The sequence below is a fragment of the Daphnia pulicaria genome, chromosome 1 (genome assembly GCF_021234035.1).
Source record: "Daphnia pulicaria isolate SC F1-1A chromosome 1, SC_F0-13Bv2, whole genome shotgun sequence".
In the NCBI taxonomy this organism is placed as follows: Eukaryota; Metazoa; Arthropoda; class Branchiopoda; order Diplostraca; family Daphniidae; genus Daphnia; species Daphnia pulicaria.
The window spans coordinates 9,861,414-9,886,189 of record NC_060913.1 but is presented as its reverse complement, the minus strand read 5'-3'; the positions used below and the strand labels follow the sequence as shown (position 1 = coordinate 9,886,189).

At 40.9% G+C, this 24,776-nt stretch overlaps 5 protein-coding genes and 2 long non-coding RNA genes across 21 annotated transcripts; 2 read left to right on the top strand and 5 right to left on the bottom strand.

Annotated features, from left to right (window-relative positions):
* The first annotated feature begins 167 nt into the window (after positions 1-167).
* LOC124351070 lies at positions 168-1,174 on the top strand. Its single transcript, XR_006921355.1, has 2 exons — positions 168-289; positions 786-1,174. It is a non-coding gene; the product is annotated as an uncharacterized LOC124351070 (long non-coding RNA).
* A 2,105-nt stretch (positions 1,175-3,279) lies between these two features.
* On the bottom strand, positions 3,280-6,620 carry LOC124345234 (DNA translocase FtsK-like). Of its 2 annotated transcripts, XM_046798287.1 has the most exons (3): positions 6,472-6,620; positions 4,435-6,378; positions 3,280-4,395 (listed from the first exon to the last, which is right to left on the bottom strand). In XM_046798287.1, exons 1-3 carry the CDS (start codon positions 6,487-6,489, stop codon positions 3,979-3,981), a joined length of 2,379 nt encoding a protein of 792 aa, XP_046654243.1. In that variant the 5' UTR covers positions 6,490-6,620; the 3' UTR covers positions 3,280-3,978. The 2 variants fall into 2 exon arrangements, with proteins under 2 accessions (XP_046654243.1, XP_046654242.1); XM_046798286.1 differs by having other exon boundaries at positions 3,280-6,378.
* LOC124350058 lies at positions 6,320-13,200 on the top strand. Of its 6 annotated transcripts, XR_006920377.1 has the most exons (9): positions 6,320-6,407; positions 10,682-11,015; positions 11,103-11,326; positions 11,422-11,500; positions 11,571-11,671; positions 11,789-11,863; positions 11,988-12,226; positions 12,293-12,406; positions 12,662-13,200. It is a non-coding gene; the product is annotated as an uncharacterized LOC124350058 (long non-coding RNA). The 6 variants fall into 6 exon arrangements; XR_006920372.1 differs by having other exon boundaries at positions 11,789-12,226; XR_006920373.1 differs by having other exon boundaries at positions 11,571-11,676; positions 11,789-12,226.
* A 2,173-nt stretch (positions 13,201-15,373) lies between these two features.
* LOC124349291 lies at positions 15,374-16,708 on the bottom strand. Of its 2 annotated transcripts, XM_046799774.1 has the most exons (5): positions 16,592-16,708; positions 16,473-16,530; positions 16,148-16,382; positions 16,021-16,080; positions 15,374-15,957 (listed from the first exon to the last, which is right to left on the bottom strand). In XM_046799774.1, the coding sequence occupies exons 2-5, from the start codon at positions 16,488-16,490 to the stop codon at positions 15,662-15,664; spliced, it is 609 nt and encodes a 202-aa protein (XP_046655730.1). In that variant the 5' UTR covers positions 16,491-16,530; positions 16,592-16,708; the 3' UTR covers positions 15,374-15,661. The 2 variants fall into 2 exon arrangements, with proteins under 2 accessions (XP_046655730.1, XP_046655738.1); XM_046799782.1 differs by having other exon boundaries at positions 15,836-15,962; positions 16,473-16,687.
* A 171-nt stretch (positions 16,709-16,879) lies between these two features.
* LOC124348397 lies at positions 16,880-18,989 on the bottom strand. The gene is made up of 9 exons (XM_046798602.1): positions 18,762-18,989; positions 18,571-18,693; positions 18,318-18,464; positions 18,124-18,253; positions 17,944-18,050; positions 17,795-17,874; positions 17,571-17,729; positions 17,308-17,485; positions 16,880-17,237 (listed from the first exon to the last, which is right to left on the bottom strand). The coding sequence occupies exons 2-9, from the start codon at positions 18,679-18,681 to the stop codon at positions 17,124-17,126; spliced, it is 1,026 nt and encodes a 341-aa protein (XP_046654558.1). The 5' UTR covers positions 18,682-18,693; positions 18,762-18,989; the 3' UTR covers positions 16,880-17,123.
* Positions 18,990-20,135: 1,146 nt separating this feature from the next.
* LOC124349551 (ovomucoid-like) lies at positions 20,136-23,671 on the bottom strand. Of its 8 annotated transcripts, XR_006920296.1 has the most exons (8): positions 23,536-23,671; positions 22,704-22,776; positions 22,501-22,621; positions 22,298-22,415; positions 22,072-22,201; positions 21,098-21,294; positions 20,941-21,016; positions 20,136-20,869 (listed from the first exon to the last, which is right to left on the bottom strand). XR_006920296.1 is itself a non-coding variant. In XM_046800257.1 (4 exons), exons 2-4 carry the CDS (start codon positions 21,098-21,100, stop codon positions 20,502-20,504), a joined length of 447 nt encoding a protein of 148 aa, XP_046656213.1. In that variant the 5' UTR covers positions 21,101-21,294; positions 23,536-23,657; the 3' UTR covers positions 20,136-20,501. The 8 variants fall into 8 exon arrangements, 2 of the variants coding, with proteins under 2 accessions (XP_046656213.1, XP_046656205.1); XR_006920293.1 differs by lacking the exon at positions 22,704-22,776; XR_006920295.1 differs by lacking the exon at positions 22,704-22,776 and having other exon boundaries at positions 22,072-22,150.
* A 91-nt stretch (positions 23,672-23,762) lies between these two features.
* On the bottom strand, positions 23,763-24,646 carry LOC124349805 (serine protease inhibitor Kazal-type 1-like). Its single transcript, XM_046800661.1, has 3 exons — positions 24,252-24,646; positions 24,116-24,188; positions 23,763-24,045 (listed from the first exon to the last, which is right to left on the bottom strand). The coding sequence occupies exons 1-3, from the start codon at positions 24,273-24,275 to the stop codon at positions 23,798-23,800; spliced, it is 345 nt and encodes a 114-aa protein (XP_046656617.1). The 5' UTR covers positions 24,276-24,646; the 3' UTR covers positions 23,763-23,797.
* Positions 24,647-24,776: the final 130 nt, after the last annotated feature.

The window sequence follows — 24,776 nt, the reverse complement described above, 5'->3', positions numbered from 1 at the left end:
TTAGTTTTTTTTTTTTAACCTTTGTCATTTTTATTGGTACAAACAGGTAGTCAGGTACAAATTCAATAAAAAACACGATAATAATTAAAAAAAAAAATTATTCTTGGTACATTTTTGCAATCTGGCAATTGGCCAAATGCAAATCAATCTCAGATAGCAGACTACAATTTAACGAATGACACATGAAACCTCTTTTTCTTTTTTTCAAGAAAATACCAGAAATTATCTCATCAAAACTACAAGAAAAGCATTTGTGCACTTCACAACTGTTGTTCTACTATTTTGGCAGGTATGTGTGTCTGAATTTTGTATACCCGAGTGTGAATTATTTCATAGTGTAAAAAGCTGGCAGACACACAGACACAGACATGAGCTTGTTTTCTTGTTAGAGTCCTTCATAGCCGAAAAAACTTGAGTCATTAAACAAAGAATGATGAAGGCATCATTTGAGGCACCTCAGAGTTTTATTTGTCCAACAAGTCACTTTTCCATGTGGACAAGTCACTTGGTGGTTGTCGTTGGTGAAACAACTTAAACACTGAGAACTATGAACAGTTTTTCTTTCAATTTCCATTTCACTGAGAGAACTAGGGATTTATTTATTGAGTTTTTATTTAGTTAAAAAAACTCAATACTTATTTCATTTTACTATGTTTTTCGAAAAACCTAATTATTGAATTTAGTTTTATTTCTCTTTTTTCTTTTTCAAATTTGTAACTCGACATTGCCACATTCAGCGTGAAACTCTTAAATTTAGTAAAATAGCTTTTCTCGGTCAAATTTAGGTTGGGAGATCACCAGAGAAGAAGCAATTTGAACGCGTTGATTGTCGCCATTACGAGAGATTCAACGCAACTTTCTATGGTTAGATTTACGATTATTGCGCTATTATTGAATTTTTTAATGTTTCCCCCATGTCCTTAACTATGCCTTTCTAATGTGAGCCTTTGTGCGCCTAGAGGCGCCAATGCCAAGAATGTAATGGCTTTCCTTTCGATTTTGGGCGTCGTTGTTTGAGCTGCGTCGAGCTGTTTTTGACATTAACCCCTTCCCACGCACTTCCGCGTTCCGTTTTGCTGGGCCCCTTTTAATTTTTAATGACCTCCCGTCAAGTGTAGGCCTATACATCAGTAGCCTTGGTGGAGTGTGCGCAAATAAATCAAAAGTGCGTCTACGCGTTCGTGATTGAAACTGTTAGGGAAAATGGGAAACCGCACGACAAAATATAAGCAGCAGCGACGCTATGTGGTCGTCAATTCGTCCATAATCTGCGAGATAGACTATATTGCTCATTTGTTCCGCCGCATCAACCGCCCAATTTTTTCCTCCTCCTCCTTCTTCTTCTCCGGCGTTCAATCCAGCCAAGCGGGACCGAAGAAAGAAGCCATCAAAAGAGTTAATGATGTCATTTCTGGGGCTACAAAACTGGCGGGAGAGCGCGATTGACGGCATTCGAATCCAACGTTGGTGCTGCTGCGGTTATGACGGTAGTGCTAAAAAAATGTGAGAATCATAACACCATGACTGGGATATTATCTCGTCTACTCTTCTTCTTTGGCGAGTGGAAGAAGAAGAAAGTCGGGCATGAGGCAACAATCCCGCCTGACGTAAAATGTAGCAGTCCCCCCCCCCCCCTTTTTTTTTAGATCTTTCACGCTGTGCGGGAATGATTGAAACATTCTGCAACATTGAAAATCTCAAAAAAAGACATGGGCGAATTTTGGCTTGGCTCGTTTTTTTTTTCTTTAAATGCCGTGACTTGAAAACTGTCACGCTCCGTCCGGACGGCATCATCGTCAAAATGGTAATGACGTGATTCACATGACGACAGTTTTATCCTCTTTTTGCGTGAATGTCGCGGCCATTATGTGACCTCCATTTCGATTACAAACCGAGAGGGTTTTATTTGGGGGGGGGGGGCTATGGAGAATGTCATCGAGGTCTCTCATTCGTTGCGTCACCAAATAAACAATGATGAGAGTTTCCTTGTGTCAATCTCAACAATTCATAAGGAGAAGAAGTAATAAAAAAGGTCTTTTTTTTTTAGCGTGACCGCACCCAAAAGCTAATCTATAGTCAAGGTTGAAAACTGAAGGCCCTTTTTCATGAAGCGTTCTTTCTCGTGCACTTCAATTCTGTACTTGTTCCTCCTTCCTGTCTCTTTTTTTCTTCCTTTACCCGTCACTCAATGTGGAATTTAATTTGCTCCATTTCCAATCTGGAATATTGTTGTGATTTCTTATGTTTCTATACCTATTATTGCATTATCCTTTTTTCTAGAATTGTGGGCGGGGCAGTTGAGTAAGAAAGTGAACAGATTGAAAACGAAAAGGGAAAGTACTCCCGTCGTCTATGTATATGGCGTACATTTATTTTTCTTGGAGGGGAAAAAAATCTCTTCACTTTTACCAGCACTGACCTACTAAAAAGAAAAACAAGAACCGACGAAGAAAATGTGTGCCCTCTCTAATTCTCTCATTTCCATTTGGCTTTGGAAAAAGACCAAACCATCCAACATTTCGACTTTGGCAGCACTAGAATTTTTGGGTTCTCCTTATTTATCGGTGAGGTTGTCGGGGGGGGTCCACATCTATTGTATCGTTACGAAGAAAACGAACGTGAACAAAAAACCGAAAGCTATAGTACACGAGAGTATGTGTATAGCCTAGATAGATATGGCCGTATGGGTGTGAGAGGTGGAGTGATTGGAATCTCAAATTGAAACGCCTTTTCACATCAATTTTTTCTCTCTTTCCTTTTTCATGCCAAAGGGGAGCAGACCAGAAATAATAATAAACCCAAAGGAATTTCTTTCATTTTTTAAAAATCTAGAATGTTCTTTTCTATAATAATGCAGGATGTATTATACCATGGCACACACAAGTATGGGGGGTGGGGGGAAAACAACGTTGGCTTGTAAAATTTCCTTTCACTTTTATATCTCGGACAACTCCTTCGCCTCTGGCTGGTCTTGACGCGCCAATTATTGGCGCTCCCTCGTAATCACTGAGAATAGCAACAGAAACAAAACCATCCGACTGCTGGCAGGGTGAAACTCTATGGCTAAAGCTGGCTAGCTAGCTGCTTTCATTTTTGGCGGAGGGGTTCCGTGTAAATTATTTAAAAAAAACACACACGAAGGTGTTGCGATTATACAAGACCGTGAAGGACGCACGTTTCAAAAGAAAGGAGGAAACGACGACTCATTTGATTGGATAGCCGAATAGAATTTCAGTAAAAATGTCGTCGAAATCTTTTTCTTTTTCTTTTTAAAATTTATTATATCAAGTATAGATGTGTATTCTCAATTATTTACATGGTGTGGGTTAGTCGTAATCATCATAAGAGAAAACTGAGCGTGTGTGTATAACAGATGGATGGGATCAAGAATAATTAAGATACTTTTATGTTTTGTTTTGCGCAACTTTCTCAGCTCGTTACGATCCGCGACTGAATTTCTCTTTGCGACTTCGATTGAAGTTTTCGGTGTTTTGGAAGGGGGCTGCTGTTGCTGGTGGTGAATTAGATTTTTCTAAATGAGAAAGTCAAATTTTAAAATGAAAAAAAGAAGACACGGACTTTTAAAAACGACAAAGTATCAAGCACAGAGAGAATAAGAGAGTGTGTCTTTCCCCCCCAAACTGTTTTGTTTTGTCTGCCCGGCATCTAATTATATTAACGCGGTTGCAACGGATCTGATTTTGCGGCGATTCACATGAATCGGTTGACTGGTTGTTCTAACATCTCTCCCATTTTTTTTTTGTTAAGAAATAAAAAAGGCGAGTTGGTCGTTGGAGCGCAACTCGATCGTGACGAAACGGCACGTGACGGCCGCCAAGAAAATGCGTCGTACAATCATCAAAAGGAAAAGAAGAAGAAGAAGCGAAATGTGGGTAATTAATCGAAATTAAAGAGTGAAACAAAAACACACAATTTAATGATGAAGAGAGAAAACGGGTTAGCTGATTTGTTTGTTTTTTAGAGTGTGCTCAGGAAAGAGTCGATCTGGCCGCTGGCGAAAGTCGGGCGGGCCTCTTGCGGGACCACCCTGCTGGGTGACTGCGGTTGCGGCTGGAACTGCGGCCTGGGCTGCTGGAATTGACCAGGGAACTGCTGGTCGGCGAATCGCTGCGGAGCGCCGCCTTGCTGGGAGAGAGGAGCGAATACGACGGCCGGCTGCAGACGACGGCGGTCGTTCTCCTCGGCAATGCGCTGGCGTTCGTCGGCCAGCCGCTGCTGTTCCTGCTGCTGGCGACGGACTTCCGCGTCCTGGCGGGCGCGCTCCTGATCGCCGATGTTGGTCTGGAATTGAGGAAGGACTGGGCGCTGCTCCTGGAACGAGGGAGTCTGGAACACTTGCGTGTTTTCGTTCAACTGCGGGAATTGAGGGCGCTGCTCGCGTTGGGGCTGTTCCCTGGGCTGTTCCCTGGGCTGTTCCCTGGGCTGTTCCCTGGGTTGTTCCCTGGGTTGCTCGCGCTGCTGGCCAGGTCTGGGGGTGGTGGTGGGAGCGAAAGCGATGAGCTGGTCGCGGAAACGGAAGTCTTCCTGGGTGGCCGGAATGAACTGTTGGGTGGCCGCTTGGAATTGGTTGTTGCGGGGGTCGAAAACCAGTTCGGTGGCGAAGCTTCGCTGGCCAGTCGGGCGGGCGGACTCGACGGGTTCTTGTCTTGGTCGTTCATTGCGCTGGACGAAAACTTCTTCCTCCTCTTGGAAAATGGGTCGCTCGGGACGGGGAGCGGGACGGGGGGCGGCGGGAGTCAAGACTGGACGGAATCCTGGGCGAGAAGGAAGGGCTCCTCGGATGACTTCCTCTTGGGGTGGGGATTGAGGCTCCTGGGCAGCGGCCGGTTGAAGGTGGACGATATCCGTCGGCTTAGCGTCAAAGTTGACGACCAATTGATCGAAAACGGAAGCTCCTGATTGTTGGGGTCGGGGACGAGGGGCAGCAGCAACTGGGGCCTCCTGTTCTTCAGGACGAGGTTGAGGGGCCGGGCGGGGCTGAGGAGCTGGGCGGGGCTGAGGAGCCGGACGTGGCTGAGGGCGAGGAGCAGCAGCGGGCCGGTTAATGCGGGTCGGGGTGTTCAAAACCTGTTCGATTTCGCGCTCTTCATCGACGACGCTGCTCTCTTGTTGGGTTTGCTGGGCTTGCTGGAAAGTGGGGAAAGAGGCTGGGCGGCGTTCGGCGACGGGGGCCTCCTGGCGAGCTGGTGCGGGACGAGGAGCTTCTTGGCGAGGAGCTTCTTGGCGAGTTGGTTCGGGACGACGAGCTTCGGGGGCAGGAACAGGTCGGGCGACGGGTCGCGGAGTGGTGATGGGACGTCTGGACTGGACAGGGGCCTGGACAATCTCGTCTTCAAGAGGAGCTTCTTCAAAAGGGGCGGCGTTGGGGTCGCACGGGTTGCCGGTCTGGTAGGTGAACTCGCGACGAGTGCCGTCCTCTTCGACGTACCCGTATTTGCCGTGAACGACGCAATCGACTCCGCGGGTCTCCTCCTTGAAGGAGCCGTCGGCGTTTTCGTAACCGAACGTGAAGGAGCCGTCGGGAGACGTGAACTGGTAGCGGCGGGTCGTTTCCACGAACTTTTTCTTGGGTTGCTCCTCTTCCAGTTGGAGGGGCTGGCGGGACGATTGAGGGCGGGACGGTTTGCTCAGAGCCGGAGCGCGGCTGGGAAATTCGATTTCTTCCTCTTGCTGGACGCGAGCCGGTGCTGGCTGGACGCGGTTGCGGGTAGGGCCAGCCAATGGGCGGACGGTACGGGGCTGTTGCTGCTCAACTGGGCGCTGGCGGATGGGCTGGACTTGCTCTTGAACGGGTTCGGCCACTTCTTCCGCAACGGTTTGCTCAATTTCTTCTAGGGGACGGAATGGGCGAGGGCGGAAGACGATGGGCTCATCGGCTGGCCTTTCCTGTTCAACCACCGGGCGGAGGACGGGACGGAAACCTGGGCGAGATGGAAGGGCTCCGCGGATGACTTCCTCTTGAGGTTCAGATTGGATTTCTTGTTGTGGTCGCTGCTGGATTTCTTCACGGGCCGGCTCTTGAGGAGCATCGGTGAAAACGGTGCTGAAATCGGCGAAGGAGGTCGTTTCGGTAGCGATGACTGCTTCCGTCGCCGCTTCCGTCGTCGTGGGAGCCGCAGTGGTGATGACCGGAGCTTCGGTCGTTCGGAGTGAGGCACGCAGAGGAGCAGTGGTGGTGGAAACGCGAGTCCTGGACACGATGCGGCGCTTGGGAGCCACCACCGGTGACGTCGCCCGGTTGCTCTGAGCTTCTTCAATCAACTTGTTGCGTCGGTTAGCGGCCAATTGGCGCTGACGTTCCCGTTGCGGCTGCTCCTCTTGACCCATCACCAAAGCAGCTGCAATGAGCAGCAGCGCCTGATTTTGATCAATCACCAACAAAACGGGTAAATAATTAATTAGATGGTAATTCAAATGATGATTTTGTGTGTGTGTGTGTAATTAACTTACGAGTGATTTGAGCTGCATGATTGGATCGAGTGAGGTTTTTTGTTTGTTTGGGGAAGTTATTTGGTGTATGGATGGAACCGCCGGAGTTGATTTGCGCCAGTGGTCGACGGGATACCGACAATCTCTGAATAGGTCTTGGATGCCAGCTGGCCGTCTTTATATACTTACCACGCCCTGTGAGCCAGTCAAGAGTTTGCCTCTCTCTTTTTTTATCCCCCCCACTTTTGTGTTTTTCTGCTGTGGACGTGGGGGCCTTTCAGGAGGGGATGGCGTGGGGTGGTTGATATTATTCGTCCTGTCCCAACTCCTCTCGTTGTCGACCACCGCGGACACTGCTGGCCTGTGCTGGGAAAGCAAGTTTTTACTGCCGTACAGCAACAAGAGGAGGAGGTGCCTCCTCCTCGGTTAGTTAGGAATGAAAAGAGGTGGTGGGCTGGGTGAGGAGAGTGAGCGGCAGTCCAGGAGGCTTCTCCTTCACCCAGCAGCAGCTGAGACGTTTGCTTCATACAATTTACACGCCATTATGATGATGATGATTATTATGCCCTATACAATCCGCAATCCTTCACTTCATCCAATGTTACAACTGTACAATTGGATTATTAGCATTCCCGTCCGTGAGTTATTTCGCGCTATCATTCCCCACCCATCTCTCCATATCGACAATGAGCGACCAGGGGATTGCCACAGCACATTATCCCCAACCTTCGCTGATTGCCACTTCCATTTGGTTTGATTTCCATTCAGCCCTCGCCCTATATAGTTCGATAATATCGTTTGTCTCTTTTTTTTCGTGATTACCCAACTTTGACTTTTCTTTCCCGTTCCCACCGGCAATGGATTTCGTGTCTTTGATTTCCGATTTTTTTTTTTGTATTTTTGGTTGTTTTTGTTTTCGCCGTGTGTCGTCATCGTGTGCGCGCGGATTCGGGGTAGTAGTTCTTTCACGCCCTATTGACGGCGGCGACGATTCGGGCGGTGATTCCAAGTTGTTGTTGTCTCTCTCCCCTTTTGCTGGTGTGACTGGAACGCTCGGCGTGTGCTGCTGCTACCCAAACTTTCTCGAGAGTTCTCAAACATTTTGATCCAACTCTGATTCTTCTTTGCGTAGTAATGCTCAACCGTCGCTTCGTCATTTCCCTTTGTCAAAAGGAGGTCATCTTGATCTTGATCAAAATTAGGCTCTATAAACTATTTCATATTTATGGCCAGCTAGTCGACCGATGAACCGTGCCAAACACCGTCAAATCGTTGAAATCAACTTGACAATTTTATGAAGAATACGAACGGAAAAAGTGAAAGAGAATTGAAGTTGAACGGACATTTTTCTAGCCTCATTTTACTTGCTGATGTGATCGTCCTGTTGTTGTTTTTGAAATTCCCGCCGATGCGGAAACAGGAACTCTCTGATCGTTGAACAGTGACTGGGCATCCAGCAGCCCAACTCTAGAGACGTCGACGTTCGTTTGGGAAAGGGACTAGAAGAAATACGAGTGAATGACTCGATTGAAAGCGAATCAGACCCCCCAAAAAAGAGAGAGAGAAAGGAGAAAGCCATTCGATTCAAGGAACCAGATAAATAAATGTCGTGACTTTGACGTGTTTTCGTTTTGACAGTCGAGTGTTTACGTTCCACCTGATCGTCTGTGACGCGGCGGATTTTTTGTTTCTGGTTCCATCATGGGATTGCAACGGACTGTAAATAGACGGTCCAATTGCTCATCACTGCTCACTTGTCCGTGTATAGACGTACAAGTTGTTCCAGTTTCCCTTGCGAGGAGATGATGTCCGCATAAACTATAGCAACCCAAATTGCTGGCCTGCCGGGCACAATTAACGTTTCGCCGGCTGGCCGCCTCCTATACGAGCCAATTGCGGACGAAACACGCAACAACACCCTTTCTATACCCATATTTTTGATCAGCTCTTCCCCTGATTCCCCATTGTATAATATCTTGGTTTTCTAGTGTACGCCAAATACGTTTTCCAAATGCTTCGATGCCCATCTTTGGACGCGGGTTCCCATCCAGCCATGGTAGATACAGACTTGAGGATATGAAATCAACATTCCACTAGTATATAATCATATCATGATGTCGAAATCCGCTGCAAAGACCTTGCTATTTGAACTCAAGGTTTCCCGAATTTGTCGAAAATCTAAAGCCAAAAGTTAAAGATCAAATTTGAATTAGAAGGCTGTCTAGTAAGACGAGGCTGTCCAAATTTTGAATGGATATGTACATTTCTTGTGACGTGTTTCGATTGTTTCATCAGAGCCCGCTGCCTTGTTGTTTCTTTTCTTTCCTGACAAAAAAGCGCTGATTATAGCCGCTCACCTTGAGTCTTGTAATGCACAAAGGCATCCGTCTGATGAATTCCAGTCTCTCTCTCTCTCAGTTCGAGGTAAAACAAGTAATCAAAATCCCCCACATTCAACCAGATTCCTTGTTTTATCGTTGCATTTTGAAATGATCCCAAGTGAAATCAGCGCATAGTCTCGCGGAGTTTATTGATTCCAAAATGTATGCTGCGTTATGCTAAACAGGCTTCTTGTTCCACCGTGTTCTTATCCGCATTGGACAGACAACATTAACAATAAACTGGGCCAACGGGTGAAATGCGAACTGGTTGAGAAATTCGAGTTGCCCAGCATGCACTCTCTCCTAGAGTCAAACATAATGAGCTGGGCTGATATATCTCGCACGTGCAACTGTCACTCGCTTATAGTCTCTCTAGAATCTTTTCAAACTAACTTAAAAGCGAAGACGAATTATTATTGTTGTAGAGCTAAATTTGAACCCATTATTCTTTTAAAGGAGTGCGCAACCTTTCTCTTCCACACATATTTCCACACACACACACACACACACGTATTAAAAGCTTTGTCATTGTACATACGGCCAGAGACAGACAGATGAACATGGTGCCGTATAGCTCTTACTGGTTTGGCCATGCCAACAGTGCAACGTGAAAGTGAAAGTTCTCCTCTTTCTCAATCGCTCGTTTTCATCGCCGGCAACTGCTGCTGATATAGTCCGCCGCCTTATTTCGCTATAGCTGCCAAAGAGGCACGTGCACTCCCGAATATAAGAAAATGAAGAAACGGGATAGTGGGACCCACCTATAAACAATAGAGTTTCTGCTGGGATGGGCTGGGCTCCAGAGAAAAGACTATCCAACACAGTCCAGCAGCAGCGGTCAGCAGCCCCTTAAGGAGAATCAAATGGCCCAGATACACGCTAGGCGATGTGGATAAATATGATGATAGTCTCCCACCGAAATACAAATGAACGGAAAAGTGAAATTAAAAAATGCTGTCCGAAGGCGACTATATGTGTGCAGAGACTGCCGGCGCTGCTGCTGGTTTTCATAAAACACTAAAAGTGGTACACACACTCTCGCTTTCTTGACGACTTTGTCGTCGGGTTTGGGGTGTTTGAAATCCAGGTGTTTTAAGAAAAAAAGAGACCGTACGTGTGTGTGTGTGTGTTTTTAAATGGTGAAATGGCATAACGACAATTCGACGCCATTTACCGCAATCACTCGAATTCGTCACTTTTTTTTTGGGTTGGCTCCAAGGGCAAATAGTTTTAGTTTCACTTCCGTTCTCGTTTTGATTTCTCTTTGTCCTGCGGTTGGCCCCTGGGTTTTTATCATGAAATTCAATATTTTCCAATCCATCGGAAGCCAGTTATGTAAATCGGATCCAGAAAACAAAAGCTCTTTTTTAGTATATGAATTGAAAGTATTATTACGGCGGTTGGGAGGCATTTGTTTTTTTTCCTGATTTTCAATATGGCATAAAACTTGAAAGAGAATGTTCCGCATACCTGTATTATTCCGTCCGGTAGTAGAGCTAACAGATACATTTCATTTCAATTTTATGAAGGCCTTAAGACATGTAGTTTCACCGGTGAAATCGATGTATATAGGATGTATATCCTATATATTGAATTTACCTTGGCATTCGAAAACCAACATTCGGTTTCGTAACCGATATTCCCACAATAAACGTAAAAAGCTGCCGAAGTGAACGCAAAAGAAATGGAAAATGGGGTGTAGTTGTAATGCTGAATGCTATTGCTAAATGACCCTTATTTTCGTTATAATAGTACTTTACTTAACTAAGCTAGCCAATGCCTATTTCATGAAGCATTTGCATCTGTACTTCATGGCTATTTCATGAAGAAGCTATTTTTTGAACTAATAGGAGCTAGCAGCGCCATCTAAAGACGGCAGTAAAAACCACTGTTCATTTGATCCACATCTTTCCGCAAATCCGCATAATTCAAAATGGCTGTCTTGGAGTGTCAATTAATCCACACAGCCAAAAGCCAAGCAGGCTGTGATGCTGCCGACTCAACGTATTGTTGTTTAAACATCAATTGGCATTCAATTATTAGATTACAATCCGATCTATTGAATGTTTTTTGACAAGCGATGACGCAGTTTTATTGTGGGTGTCGACTTACAGTGAATTCGAAATTCAGAGACCAATTGCAGCTGATGCTGAACATTGCAGCCTTGCAGCACACTGTCGCTAGGTATTTAAAATTTTTAACTAAACCTTAATGAAAAGGTTGTTTGTAGATTTAATAAAATAAATTTTTTATTTTCCTAACTTTTATTAGGTCACGTGCTATTTTGATTATTTAAATTTAAATGGGAAAAACCGCGTACCCTGCTAACGCAGGGTAGCTTCAGCTTATGTCCTCCAGCCGCCAGGTGGTGCGAGCGAATGTTTTAGAACATGTCCGCCTTCCGCCATTTATTTCTGTGCCACTGACTGATAATGTCTTCCAAATTCATCGTTGGGTAATACGGCGTATACATTACCAGTCAGCTGAATCAATTGGTAATTCTAGTTTGAAACTTACAATTTCTTATATTTACTGAATGTTTCATATTTCTGTGATTATTGTTAATATTCATCGTAATTATCTGGAGTAGTATTGATGTTGGTAGGTCACTAACCCCAGAGTGTGGACACACATTGTTATTCCCAACATGTTTCTACAAGTAAAGACAAGTATTATTCTTCCTTTGTTCAATTTTTGAACTCTTATTTAATGCCATACAAATTTTGTTTTCTTTCATAGAGAAAGCTATGGGAACATAATCGGATACCCACATAAATCAAGGCCATGGGTAATAATCATCAGGTTTATTGCAGCAACTCGAAGAATTCACATGAAAAGATGTAGGGTACATAGCAACATGTGTTGTATTTTTCTGAATGTTTTACTCAAGCAGTAGAAGCAATTAACTTTAGTTTATTGCATTAATGTTGGAATGTTTATTGAAATATTTCCTTTAGATTCAACATCACTAACCGTTTGATGCCAAACTCTAACTCAAAGACTGATTCTTTTCCCAGTTTCCTCACAAAATTGTAAGTTGTATTATTTGTCTTGACCCTCCATACTTGCTGTTAGTATTATAGATTTTTAATGTTAAATTAGTTAAGGAGAACGATCCGAAATTGCTAACTAAAGAATTTGTGTGTTGTGTCATAGGGAAAGCTGCTGGAGTAATCTATCTAGTGTCCATCCCCACTTGATTCATTTCGTGCCAGCTGATTGAAAGGCGTGACGAATTCAAATTTAGCTGCTGCGCCTGCGTGCTGTCTGCAAGTAAGCAATTCAATTGGCTGTCGCTAGGTGGCGCGAGTATCTTCAGGGGGAAATTTGGCCATTTTGTTCCTTGACGCAGCCGAAGTGGGATGCCGGTCGTGACGTTACGCATGTGCAAAGCGGTGTGTTTTGTTAATTTCTTAGGGTTATAAATATTTAATCTTCAATTTCAATGTGTAAATTAACAGATGATTTCAATGCCACTTCGGACTTGAGTGCCTGTTCATTTTGCCGAAATGTTGTGTCTCGTGTGTCTTGCTGCCTGTACCCAGTCGTACGTCTCGTCCCATGCAAAAGTAAAAGTAATTATTTTATCCAATTTCTTACTAAAGTACTTTGACTAGACATCAGATTTTCTATCAGATTGACTAGAGATCAATTTGCAATTTGAACACCTGGCCAATTCTAACTTCCTTTAGTGAAATTTGAAATATCACAAAGATCTGTTGGATTGCTTAGTTTTGTCTTACTCTTTGTATTCTTTTGCCATGAAGTTTTGTGTAACTGTGGTCACAATGTCTTTCCCTGACGGTAATTTTTTTTATTATCTTTGATAGGTCTGCTGTTGGTTACTTGTTGCAGCCAGATAGTGAAAGGTGTGAAGACAATTAAGTAAATTATTGTATGCAGCGGGTTGTTGCAGTGTTATCCGTTGTTCAGTTTTAGTATCCCGAAGTAACATGAAGCAGCCTGAAGCTGCTAGAGATATCCAGGTTATTGACATTGAAATTTTTCTCTGTTCTGTGTTTTTTTTTTTTTTTTTGCTCTACCATCAAATTCCTATGTTGCTGTTTTGAAATCGTTTCATCTGTCGGCTTTGGCGTTTTTACTTGTGCACATGTGCAGTATACGATTGAGGCACCTTGTCCTATGACAGGTGTGAATCAGTTGCTAAAAAAATTCTAGCTTTCTGCATCAACAAAATATTACAACGCATTAATGCAATCAACAAAATATCAAAAAACATCAACAAAATATTTAATAGTACATGTAGGGGTTGGGAAAGTACCCACTAGTTGGTAGTTATAATTTAAATTTGTTTATTTGGTAGTTATAATTTTAATTTTTATGTTTAAAATAAATAAAATAATTTTTATTTTTTATTTTTCTAAACAAAAAAAAAAGGGATAAAATTACATCGCCAAATTTTTGCGAAAAGAAATTGGTTAAAATTTAATAAAGAATTTCAGTAATTTCTTTTCGACTTCACCTATCAAGTCTGAAACGACGGCGTAAGATTGAACTGATACGAGAACGGATTTAGTTGTAAGTCAATAAATAAAATAAATGCTGTTCATACAGCATTACCTTAATAGGCAAGAGAAAACACCAACAAAATTCCAGAAAGTCTTCAGGAAACACCAACTATTTTGCACAATAGTTCAACACTGCATGGACACCAGCATGGTAAAATGAAGTCTGATGTTAACTTTCCAAGTCTGCAGAAGAACCATTTGAGCACATCTTTCAATCGAAAAACGACTGCCACACCAATGCACACCAGACATCACCACCACCAACAGCTCCAACACCACAAGAATTCCTACAAAACAAAAGAACATAAAAAAACCAAGATTATTTTCAAACAAATACTTAAAAATTCACTTAAGAAAAAATATTGTAAAAAATTACAACTTTTCACAAGCTGATGAAAAAAAAATCACACAGGATCTCATTCTAAGCAGTTGGCAGTTTTCAAAATATCTCCTTTTAGTTCTAATTCAAGAATTGTAAGCCCAACTCAAATAATTCTAAGCAAAGAACACAAACACAGACTAAACTTAAAGCAAGTTGTCTTATTACAAGTAGATAGAAGTTACCATTTCAGATTTCCTTCCCTTTTCTTCACATTTTCATCTTGCAACATGATAGAGAACTCATCAAATGGCATGATCACAGAGGCATCATGTTGACTTGGCACTGCACATTAGGCAATTACACTAGCCTGTCACAAAATAAATTAGATTAATAACATGAACTTTTAAAATTATGATTAACTGTGCACGTCTTCCCAAGCTCAATTCAAGTTCATCCCTCAATTGAAAAAATTCACAAAACTATCACAGAAAATATTGGCAAATGATTTGTAAGTTTGGATGACCTATGTATAATTCGTAACAAAAAATTCTCGATTTCTATCAGAAATTAAATCACAGAATTTTAATAAAAAGTCTTATAATTATTGAGTTACTCAATATTATTACTTGTATTCTAAAGTACTTCCACATGCGACGAAACGTGCAACATGCAGCAAGAGACGACATTTTGGGCAACAAGCGTACAACAGCCATGGCCACAGCCCACATGGAATTGGCAAATATAAATTTAAGGCCATGTGACCAATAAATTAATCCAAAAAAGTTAACATTAAGAATGAAAGCAGGAATTACCTTTGTTCATGAAGAATATATCACGAAAGAAAGTACCACGCAATGGCTAACGTGACCATTTTCGACAGCGTCTCGATAGAAACTTAATACGGAGATCACTCAGAGTCAGTTCAGATCAGAAGATCAGGAGATGGGTGTCGTCTCAAAACTTTGATTTAATGCCCCCTCCCCTCCCCTAATACCAACACACTAGGGCTGAATAGTTCAATCCCTAAACACACTGAAATATTTCGCCACCTAGTGACAACACTTGGCATCCACGGACGAGGACGTCTAGAGTCGGACGGAAATATTCGTCAATCTCCGTAAAATACATTTAGTAGATAAAAAAAAGCAATTATTGAAAAATTAACAAGTGAGCTTTGTTGGTGGAATAGTTTTCGTCTGTCATCACCAAAAAGTTACCAAGCAATAACTGCCGATACATTTTTACAGAGATGTACAAAGTAACTGAAACTGACTAATTTGACAGCTGAAAATGATCAAAGACTGATAAAATAAAGCCACGGGTACCTGGGCATGGGTGAGGGACTACAGGTGTATCACAGCGGACGAAAGTGGTCCAACTCGTCAGTAAAGTAAGAAAACTGTAAGTTGTGTAGCAGCCTAAGTCACAGTGAAGCTAGATGAGCTTCGCGAAGATAAGGATGGAGCAGAACGTTGGTCGTGCAAGTCACTCTTCTGTCATGGACAAAGGCCAGCGGATTTGTTACATGTTCATACCATATTCATACACTAAAAAGTTTCGTTTGTTCAAATTATTGAAATGAAAATTTATAAATGAATATCAACCAAATCAGGGCTATGGGGAGTATCTCTCCATACCCCTGACCAAATAAAAGGGAGAATCCCAGAATAAAATACAGCCTTTTGAAAATATCGTTGGAAAATACGTGTTATTGTGTGATTAATATCAATAAATGAATAATGCATGAAAAAATTTAAAAATCGACAAAACAAATCATGTAACCGATAAATACAGAAATAAATGGATAAAACCAAACGATGAGTGCAGCTAGTAGGAGATTCAAAAATAAACATGTTCGCGTCAAGATTTGAAAGAGGGGATTTACGATATCTCAAGACCTACAATAAAAGTTTTGGTGTAATTTTTAAATAACAAATAAGTCAAGGCCATTAATAAATGCTTCGACGAGTAATTATGCCCTAGGACGGATACAACTTAAACGATTTAAGATCCCGCATGAATTGATCTATTTTGCTAGGATTCGGCCACATTACAGATTCTGAAATGTTCGACGGTGAACGAAAGATAGCTTCTCCATATTTGAAAAATTTCGGTCGATCTGGTGGTGGTGGTAGAGTTTTATTTTTTTCGACATCGGTCAGAAGGGCAATTTGAAGTTCAGTTGCATCATGCACTTCAATCGGCACATCAGCGTCGCTATCATCAAGCACCTTTAAAACGGAACTAGTGTTTGCATTGCTGTATGCATTTCCATCTAAACTAAGAATACAAATATGTTAAAAAAGGAACAGAAGTTAGATAAAAAAAAAGATCGTACCAATAGCTGGAAAAGGAAAACCAAGCAATTTTCTAGCAACATCGAAGTTATAAAGATATTCTGTTTAAAATATGAAAGGTACAATAGCAAGATTAAATTAACGCTACCAGCTTAAAGAGAAAATTACCTGAGATTTGTAACTGTTGTTTGGTATATCCAAACTCCCCTGTTACATATCCATCAGCATCCTTACGCTCGACTAGAAAAGTTCCATCCGACGCTTTAAAGCCAAAACTATAAGAACCGTCGCCATTTACTCTGTAGATTTGTTTCAAGACCTCGACAGTAGTTTCGGGGAATAATGTTATATCCTTCTGCGGTATTGGAGTGCTGATAACAATGGTTGCCACTAAGGACAAAATCTGCGCAAAAAATAACAATGTTGGTATTTAAAAAAAAAATAACAGATAGCTATTCAATTGAAAAATAAAAGTAAATTACAAAAAGCCTACCAAAAGAAGAATTATCATTTTGACGCTGCTCGAAGCAATCCGTTGAACTGTTTAAAGACTAAAACAAAATAACCAGGCTCGACTTTTATATCCAACTTTCACAACCAATACCCACATACCGTTGGAGCCGGTTCCCAAAAAGGATACGTTTAGAAAGCGGAAGCAAAAAATGGGCCAATTTAATAAAGATGAAACTCACGGTGAACAACTTGTTCACCTGGCTACTTAGGTACATGCACATGTGTGTAAACCTACAAGCAGTTCTGTGGTATTTAAGTATTGAGTGGAGTGGAGTTAGCAATCCATGTTATGGAAGGCTTTCAGAACGCATTTTTCTTTTCCTAAACATTAGGTTAGAAAAATTAGTCAAAATCGTCGAAAATTCGAAACTTTCCCTTTTACACTTACTTTCAAAAGTACCGCATGTGATAAATAAACAAGTGTTTAGTCAAGTGAATTATGCGGGCCTTCAAACAATCAAACCAGTTTAAGATCTTTGGGCTGCGATTATCACAAAATGTTTATACCCGCAAAAGCCTACTTTCTGTACAAAAAAACCCTCCACCATATAATTTTCAAAAAATGATCTCAAAGTTGATTTACAATACCGAAGAATAAATTTTAAAAATTCAATAAATACAATACATCTAACTAAATTTCACATTTACGAATGGAGACCATTTGTCTTTCAGTGTTGCCGGACTGAGGTGGAGCTGGTGGACAACGACACAGGGCAGTTTTCAGACAAGAAAAGCAAGAATTCGCCTATTAATTAATTTAAATATCAATAGTCTTCCTAATGATATTTAAATTCTCATAATATTTTTAAACCCACCTTAGGAACTAGATATTTGTAAACGAAAGAACTTATATTTCGAGTGTTCTGGCGTTCCCTCTGTGTGGCTGTATCCTCTTCAGAATCAATACTTCTTCCTAAGTGTCTATTATTTGGGATAGAGGACCGTTGCTGAATGTCCACATCGTCAGTTTGAATTCCGTTATCCAACGAAGATCTGTTCGTCAACGTGGGAAAACAAAAATTTTTAATTTCCAAGAAAATTGCAGTTTAAAACAGAACACCAGATTAAAAGAACTTACTTAATTTGGAGTTTCCTTTCATACTCCTTGCTACGTTCCATCCACGCGGCAAGTTCTAATTCTAAAACCTGAACCTTGTTCATCATGGTATCTAAGAGTTTCTTGTTTTCTGTCAAAATAATATTACTATCGCTGACAATAGCATGGAAATACTGAAATCTAAATAACAATAAAAGAAGATAAGTAACTACATTTCGACTAGAATTTGTTGCATATTGAAATACCTTTCATCACCGACCAGCCCCGGGACGTTAGCTTCTTCGCTCTGCACTGCATTACATTTTTCCTTAATCTTGGATAATTCCTAAAACAAGTGAATGACATTTTGATAGGCTCTTTCTGTTTGATCCTTTAAGCTTATAATAAAACTTGCCTTTGCAGGATCTTTATTTTCCGACTCATCAGACGGGTGTTTTGATCTCTCTCCAGTTTCTTTCGTTTGCTTCATTTTAGCTCCCCGTTTTAAATCTGCAACCTCATCTTCGGAGAAAATAAGACATAATTTTGTTGAAGATTAAAAGAGAAAAAAAGCTTAACGATAAAACCTATAGACCTTTCATGGAGTAAAAGGCCTGTTCCAGTTTAATGTATGACAGTGTTTTTTGGATGTTTTCTGCATGGAGATCTCTGATTAGCTTTTGTAAATGCCTCACATCTTCAAGAGAAAATTCCTCTGGAGCTATCTGTAAAAAAATTCATTATTAGCAGCTGATCGAGTGTAAAATCACTATATGCAGTTTATAGTACTTGTGTAACTATCCCCTTAATAGTACTAAGATTTTCTTTATTTGCCCCAAATGGGTATGAATCCTCACTGGTTGGTGTATTTAACTGGAACCCTAAGGCATATGCATTCCATGCTGGCACTGATACTGATTTATAACATTGATAGGCCTGTGGAAAACAACTTTCACTATTACTTAATTGATCAATTGTGACACTTCAGTTATTCACAATAAAAAAGTGTAATTTTGTTTTTACAGTTAGATCTTTTACGTACAGGTGGTTGTTGGCCAGGAAGAGCTTCATCTTCTAGCAGAATATCGGTGTTGTTTTCATAAATCCTAGGAATCTGTGTTGACAGAAGTTGGTCTATTTGCACCTTTTCCATTGTACCTTAATACTTGGGAACATCAAAATGACAATGAAAATACAAAAATTATACCATCAGCTATCTGTTAAAATAGATACCCCGAAATACGCCCACAGGAATTTTTTCGAGTTGACGATCGACACTGTGCAGACAAATTCCAACAACTATTTGAGTCGTCTTCAAAGAAGTTTGTAGGCTACTTAGTTTGAAGGACACGATTACTTATATCAGATTAAAGATAAGTCCCCCAATCCAGTGTTTTCCTCTCCAGAAACTTGTCAGCAGTCATTCTTACCAAGGCTGCACGTGAACTGAAATAAAAAGATGGCGGTTGTACACCCCCCCCCCCCCCACCCCTCCAACGCCATCCCGCCCATCCGCCCATCCTACATCGATTGGGTGAGGGAGAGAACTATAGAATTATACACATGACTTCCCAGTTCCCACAAGATTACACAAAATATAATGGTTTTTTTTCCTTGTTCTTAATTGTAAACAATATGAACACAACCTTCTTTCCTGAACACTTGATTCACTCACGCAATGCGGAGTCTATAGATGAGCACTTTAGTAATATCACACATTCACACACAAGTCTGAGCGAATTTGAAATGCGGCAAATCAAGTTGACTGAATAAAAACCGGTTGAAACACGAAGGCTATTTTTAAAGTTTCGCTACTAAATTGACTTCACACCTTTTATTACGAGCTTACAGCTAGAATGAGAATGTATGACTGATGCGATATGAAAAGAACGTTTTGATTCGATTCGTGATTTTTCTAAAACTTCTTTTATCCGTTTATATTCATTGTGATGAGATACCCATTGTGGCACATTTCAAACTGTAATGCCGTCTTCAACTATAGCTATGCTCATTATTTTTTCTTCTAATTAGTCCTACTGCAATTACTCCAACCAGGATGGACTGTGATACCGTAACCCAATAACCAATTAATTGCAAGCCAGAAAAACCGATTTTGGTTTGATTTGCCTTATTTGTTTGCTTTCTGAAGTATGCGCCTTTTTTTAAAACCTGTTGGTAACCTTTTTGTAAAACTGAAACCATAATTCCATGAAATGAATGAAACAAGTTTACCGTATACACTAATAACATATTTTCCTGGAAAATGTTTCGTGTCCGGTGGCAAAGTTGCCCTGAAGCAACGTCAAGAAACAACAAATGTAATTATCTAAAGCCAAAAAAGAAAGAATTGAAGAAGAGAAAAAAGAATTTTCCAAATATGGAAATTACTGAAAACTTGACCGCGTGTTGACGTTTTCCGATTGACGTGATAACTCGTACACTATAACTCGTACACTATATGACGGAAGATAATATGTTCGCTTACGCAGAAAGAATCGCGGAAATCTGTATGCTAATGTGATGGAAGCCTTTTGGACTTTGTCTTCTGCGACACGATCCTAAAAGGATTGCGATAAGTTCTAGAAGATACATTTATTTTAATTACACGCGGGATGTTGGTCCCCCCAACATTATTTTTATTCCATAACGGATCATTTTCACAACAATATTCAAATAAAATCATATAAAATTTTCTATAAATCATTTTGAAATATTATGTCAAGAACAATAACAGGTTCGGTTCGTCTGTTGTCCAAACAGACACATTTAGATATTACTAGGCAATTATACCAAGATATACTTATCATTTAATTTCATTTGAACTGGATTCACCGGTTCTTGTCTTATCACGATGCTATCCACGTGATTCCAGCAGTAAATTGACGTAATTAACAGCCGGGTACATTTTGCCGCCCAATCCTTCCCCCCCCCCCATCACATAGCGAGCTATACATTCCACGGTAGTCTTCTTCTTTATAGATAAGGGATAGCTTCAGGTTGGCTCGGTTCACATTCTCCGTCGTGAGCTTTTTCAATCTTGGTCCCATCGCACTTGTTTCTGCCGTTCAGCTCACACTCGTTGTCATAAGTCTTGCCGTTGGATCCGCAAATGGGGTTGAACGGATATCCAGGACCATTACAGGGCAGTTCACATCCTTGTTGACCGGACACGCACACACCGTCGTATGCCTTGTGGACCTTTGAAAAGGGAGGCTTTTCGCAGTTGTTTTTCAGATAGAGAAAGCAATTGTTGGTGTAAGTCTTGTTGTCTGTGCCACAGAGCGGATAATAGTCGTCCAGTAAACATCCAATCTTGCAACGATCAGGTCCGTTCAAATTTTCTAGTAAATTTTAATTGATTTTTTATTTTTTTTTAGAATAAAGTGGAAAATTGGACTATTAAAGTGATTACTTCCGCGGACAGTTGCCTTGCTATTCCACACGCACATTACAAGGACGACAGGAAGTAGAGCGGAGCCTAAAGATAACTGAAACCACAGATATAGGGAAATTAAAACAACATTTAAAACAACACAAGGCGGCAAGTGTGAAAATAATGAAAATGCTACCATTTGAAAGGATCGGGGGGTTACTCCGGGCTGCAGCTAGAAAGACGTCGAACCAATTCGGAAGCGACAGAACGTTTGTCGTCACGGTTTAAACTTGGAGGAATGTATGCGACTAACTGGTTGTAACCGGAGGTTTTTATAGTTCAGCTTCAGGGCCAACTCCCGTCGCTAATCGAGAGACATTCGGATTCGAACAACTGTTATACAACAAATCCTGTTATGTGGAAGCTGCACATTCAAAGAAATCGAAAGAGAAGCAAATTATTGATTTCTATTTGTTTTCCCATAATTGTCTTTCAGTTAGTTTTTCAACTAACGACGTATGGGCTACTCGACCAGTGTACGGTTGATGGATTACGTTCATTTCTCCAAAACGCTATGCAATTGATGCGAGCGCTTGAAAACAGATGTTTCATATAGACAATATCAGTTAAAGACTTTTCTGGAAGTGCGACTTGTGTAGAAAAAATTTTAAGAATTAAAAGATACTTCCAGTTATTTGCGGAAACCTTTTATGCGTCATTTATACACCAGTGACAGAAATAGAAACTTAAAAGACGCTAGCGCGGAATGGAAAGTAAACGAGTTTTTTATCTTGAGTGAAGGTTTTAAAAAATCAATCATGGAATATTGTGAAAGTTGTTGAGTGATAGAAAAAAAGGGGGTAAGTGCTATTATTTTTGTTTGCAATCAATATGTGTTCTTCGTAGGAGTCTCCGTCGACTTGGAACATACAAGAAAGTGACCTTGTCAATATACGTTTTTCGAGAACACGAGTCACATTTTACGCACAAGTAGCACTATGGCGACTATCTAAATTTAAACTTGGTAGCAAAGCCCTAAAAAAAAAGACTACGCAACTAAGAATATCGGGCGATAATAGTTTTCAACCGGCTGGTAATTACATCCATTAGCTATTATCCTTTTAAAATAAAATGTTTGCAGAAGATTGCGAAAAATAAAAAAAGCGTTACCTGACGCACCCCACTTGAATATTTGTCTGGTAAGATATAATGGTTGGCATGAAAGTCCTTCAGGTTACAAGACGATTTTCTTCGAAGAGAAAAGAATGGGGCGACTTTACTGATAGAATTGACATCAATCCTTCGAAGTGGATAGTTATCAATTCAAAAAAATTTTTTTAACGCTCGGATGGCAAGAGTTTGCAGAAATGGTTTGACAGATAACTGAGCAACCTACCCTAGTGAACCAGTTTTACATTCTCTCGTTCCGCATCACAGTAACCATTCCATTGCATTGCAATGAAATTCTCGGAATCCAGATGAAAATTGATAAGGGTTGCAATACGTTTTGCCATCTACAAGTTGGAAAACAAAAAAAAAAAAAACGTTGCTAAAAGGTTTTTGAATATTTGTGATTATTTTATTTTAAAAACGTAGTACCTCACGTCAAACCTTTTCTGAGATTACATTTAAGAAGGGCGGAGAGGAACGTGTTAGTAGTTTGATATTCCCAGGAGTGAATTCAGGTGCCGCCGCCAACAGGTTGCAAAATTGAATGGAGCTGTAAAATGAATACAATAATGAAGGATTAACAGGAAAAGTTTGCCCCCACCGAAACAACTTAACACTTTTTCGGCTCTAACCCAGAAAACTCGGTTCAATGGAAGTTCTCAGTATCGATCGCTACTCTCTCCAGGGCGCAGTCAACTTATTTTTCTTAGGTAAAAATGAAGGGTCATTGCTTGAAAATTACACAAATTATTCGTCAGCACATTAGAAATGCCCACGAGAATTCAATTAGCCTTGATCCGTTTACTCGTAAATTTCCAGCAAAAAGTGACAATAGAGAAACCAGTTTCCAAGCCCCGATTTCCCCGTATCCATGGCGCGTTTTACAGACGACACACAGGCTCATAAGTTTGTTCATTCTTCTCATTTCTCATTCTATTGCGGTCATAGTTCTTCACTTGAATAACAAACGTCAAAATTCCATTAGTATTTTCTGGGAACGAAGGGGTCCCTGTCCCTGATAGATAATTAAACTAACACACATTGTTACGAGGAAATGGTCCACATACTTTGTCTTTCTTGTTCTCTCTGTACACCGATTTTGCACTCTAACGAATATCAGCTACAGGGAAAACATTAATGGATTGTCCGACTCTAGCGAGGCATGCATGGAATCTTCATGATTCGATTATGAATTTACATAAATGAAGGTTTTAGATTGTCTTACGAACATTGTCTTGGCATTACTTTTTTTTTTAATTCCCCGTTTCTACGATTTTGAAAACCAAAAATGAAAATGTGGGAATCCCATTGATACGACGAGTATTTCGAACAAATGAAAGGCCATTGACCTCAAGACGGCTGGTCTTGAGCTACAGAATTCCGACTTAACAAATGTACGATAGATCATGGGCATAATTAGGCAGTGCAAGAAGAAATAATGGAAGAAAAGGTAAAAATGATTACCTGTTTGTCTTCCGGCACAAGTTGAATGCATTACGGCGACGATGGAAATGGATTCACATGGGATATCTGACATGGAGATTGGAAGTTGGAGCTTATGCACAGACAGCCCGACCCAGCAGAGGTGTCTGCTCTGGAATGCCAATAACGTCGGTAAGAGACAACAGATGGAGTTCATGACTGAATCGATTCATTTATTCAATTTCAAAATAAGAAAATTGAAAAACATAATTTAAGTGTATAACCTCAATTAGACTATAGCCCTTCAGTAATTCATCGTGTAATAATTTTCAAATATTTGACTTCTCGTCAATAATCGCGATGGATAAAAAGCCAACTCATTTCTCCCATAATAGTCGCATCTGCCATTGTAAGCTTTTCTGACACGAGTACCATCGCACATGTTTTTGGCTTTCAGCACACATGGATTGGCGTACGTTCTCCCGTCTGTCCCACATACAGGATTGTATTCACGCGTGCAGGGTATTCTGCAAGGTCTTCGAGTGATGACTTCTATACGCCAAAGAATTTAAGAAAATGACGTTAAGTGTTTCATCGCTTGTTTCGTCATTATGTAGCATACCTCCGTTAACGTCTGTTTGATTATTCAGAATGCACAATGTAAAAGCGACGAGAAATGTGGCTGATGGAGCTTTCTAAAACACACAAGTAAAGTGAAATTGGGTTAAAAGTGAACGAACTCTTTACTTTAGATATACCATAGAAAGGATTCGCCAACACATTTTTATTTAGTGCAAGATTAACAGTGTCGATTATCTTTACGGGTGCGGAAGGAAATTCGTTGCGGAGGTCCTTCGCCACTGGACGGTCATGAAATGGTTGACAATATGAGGATAACTGGGACGTATATATCCCACTTCCCAGAGACTTTTATAGATCCGTTTTGATAGTGTAAACACCAAGCCCAAGCCTCATCATTCGGTTCCTAGCACAATGAGAAACTGTAATTTAATAGTCAAAAGATCATTAATCTCTGATGAAATGGGTTGATGCATAATAGGTAGCAAAACAAGAGTTTATAACAGCAGTTGATGGGCCACTGCACCTGAGGGACCTAAGGCAAAAATTTAGACGGCTTATCAAAGACAGTTGATAATTAAGAAAGGTCGTAATAATTAAGAGGACGACCATATAGCGATGGTAGGCAATATACGACCCATAGCAATAACCCATGAGGCGATGATAAACTATAACTCTGATTTGCGCAAAAAGTTTTAAATTTC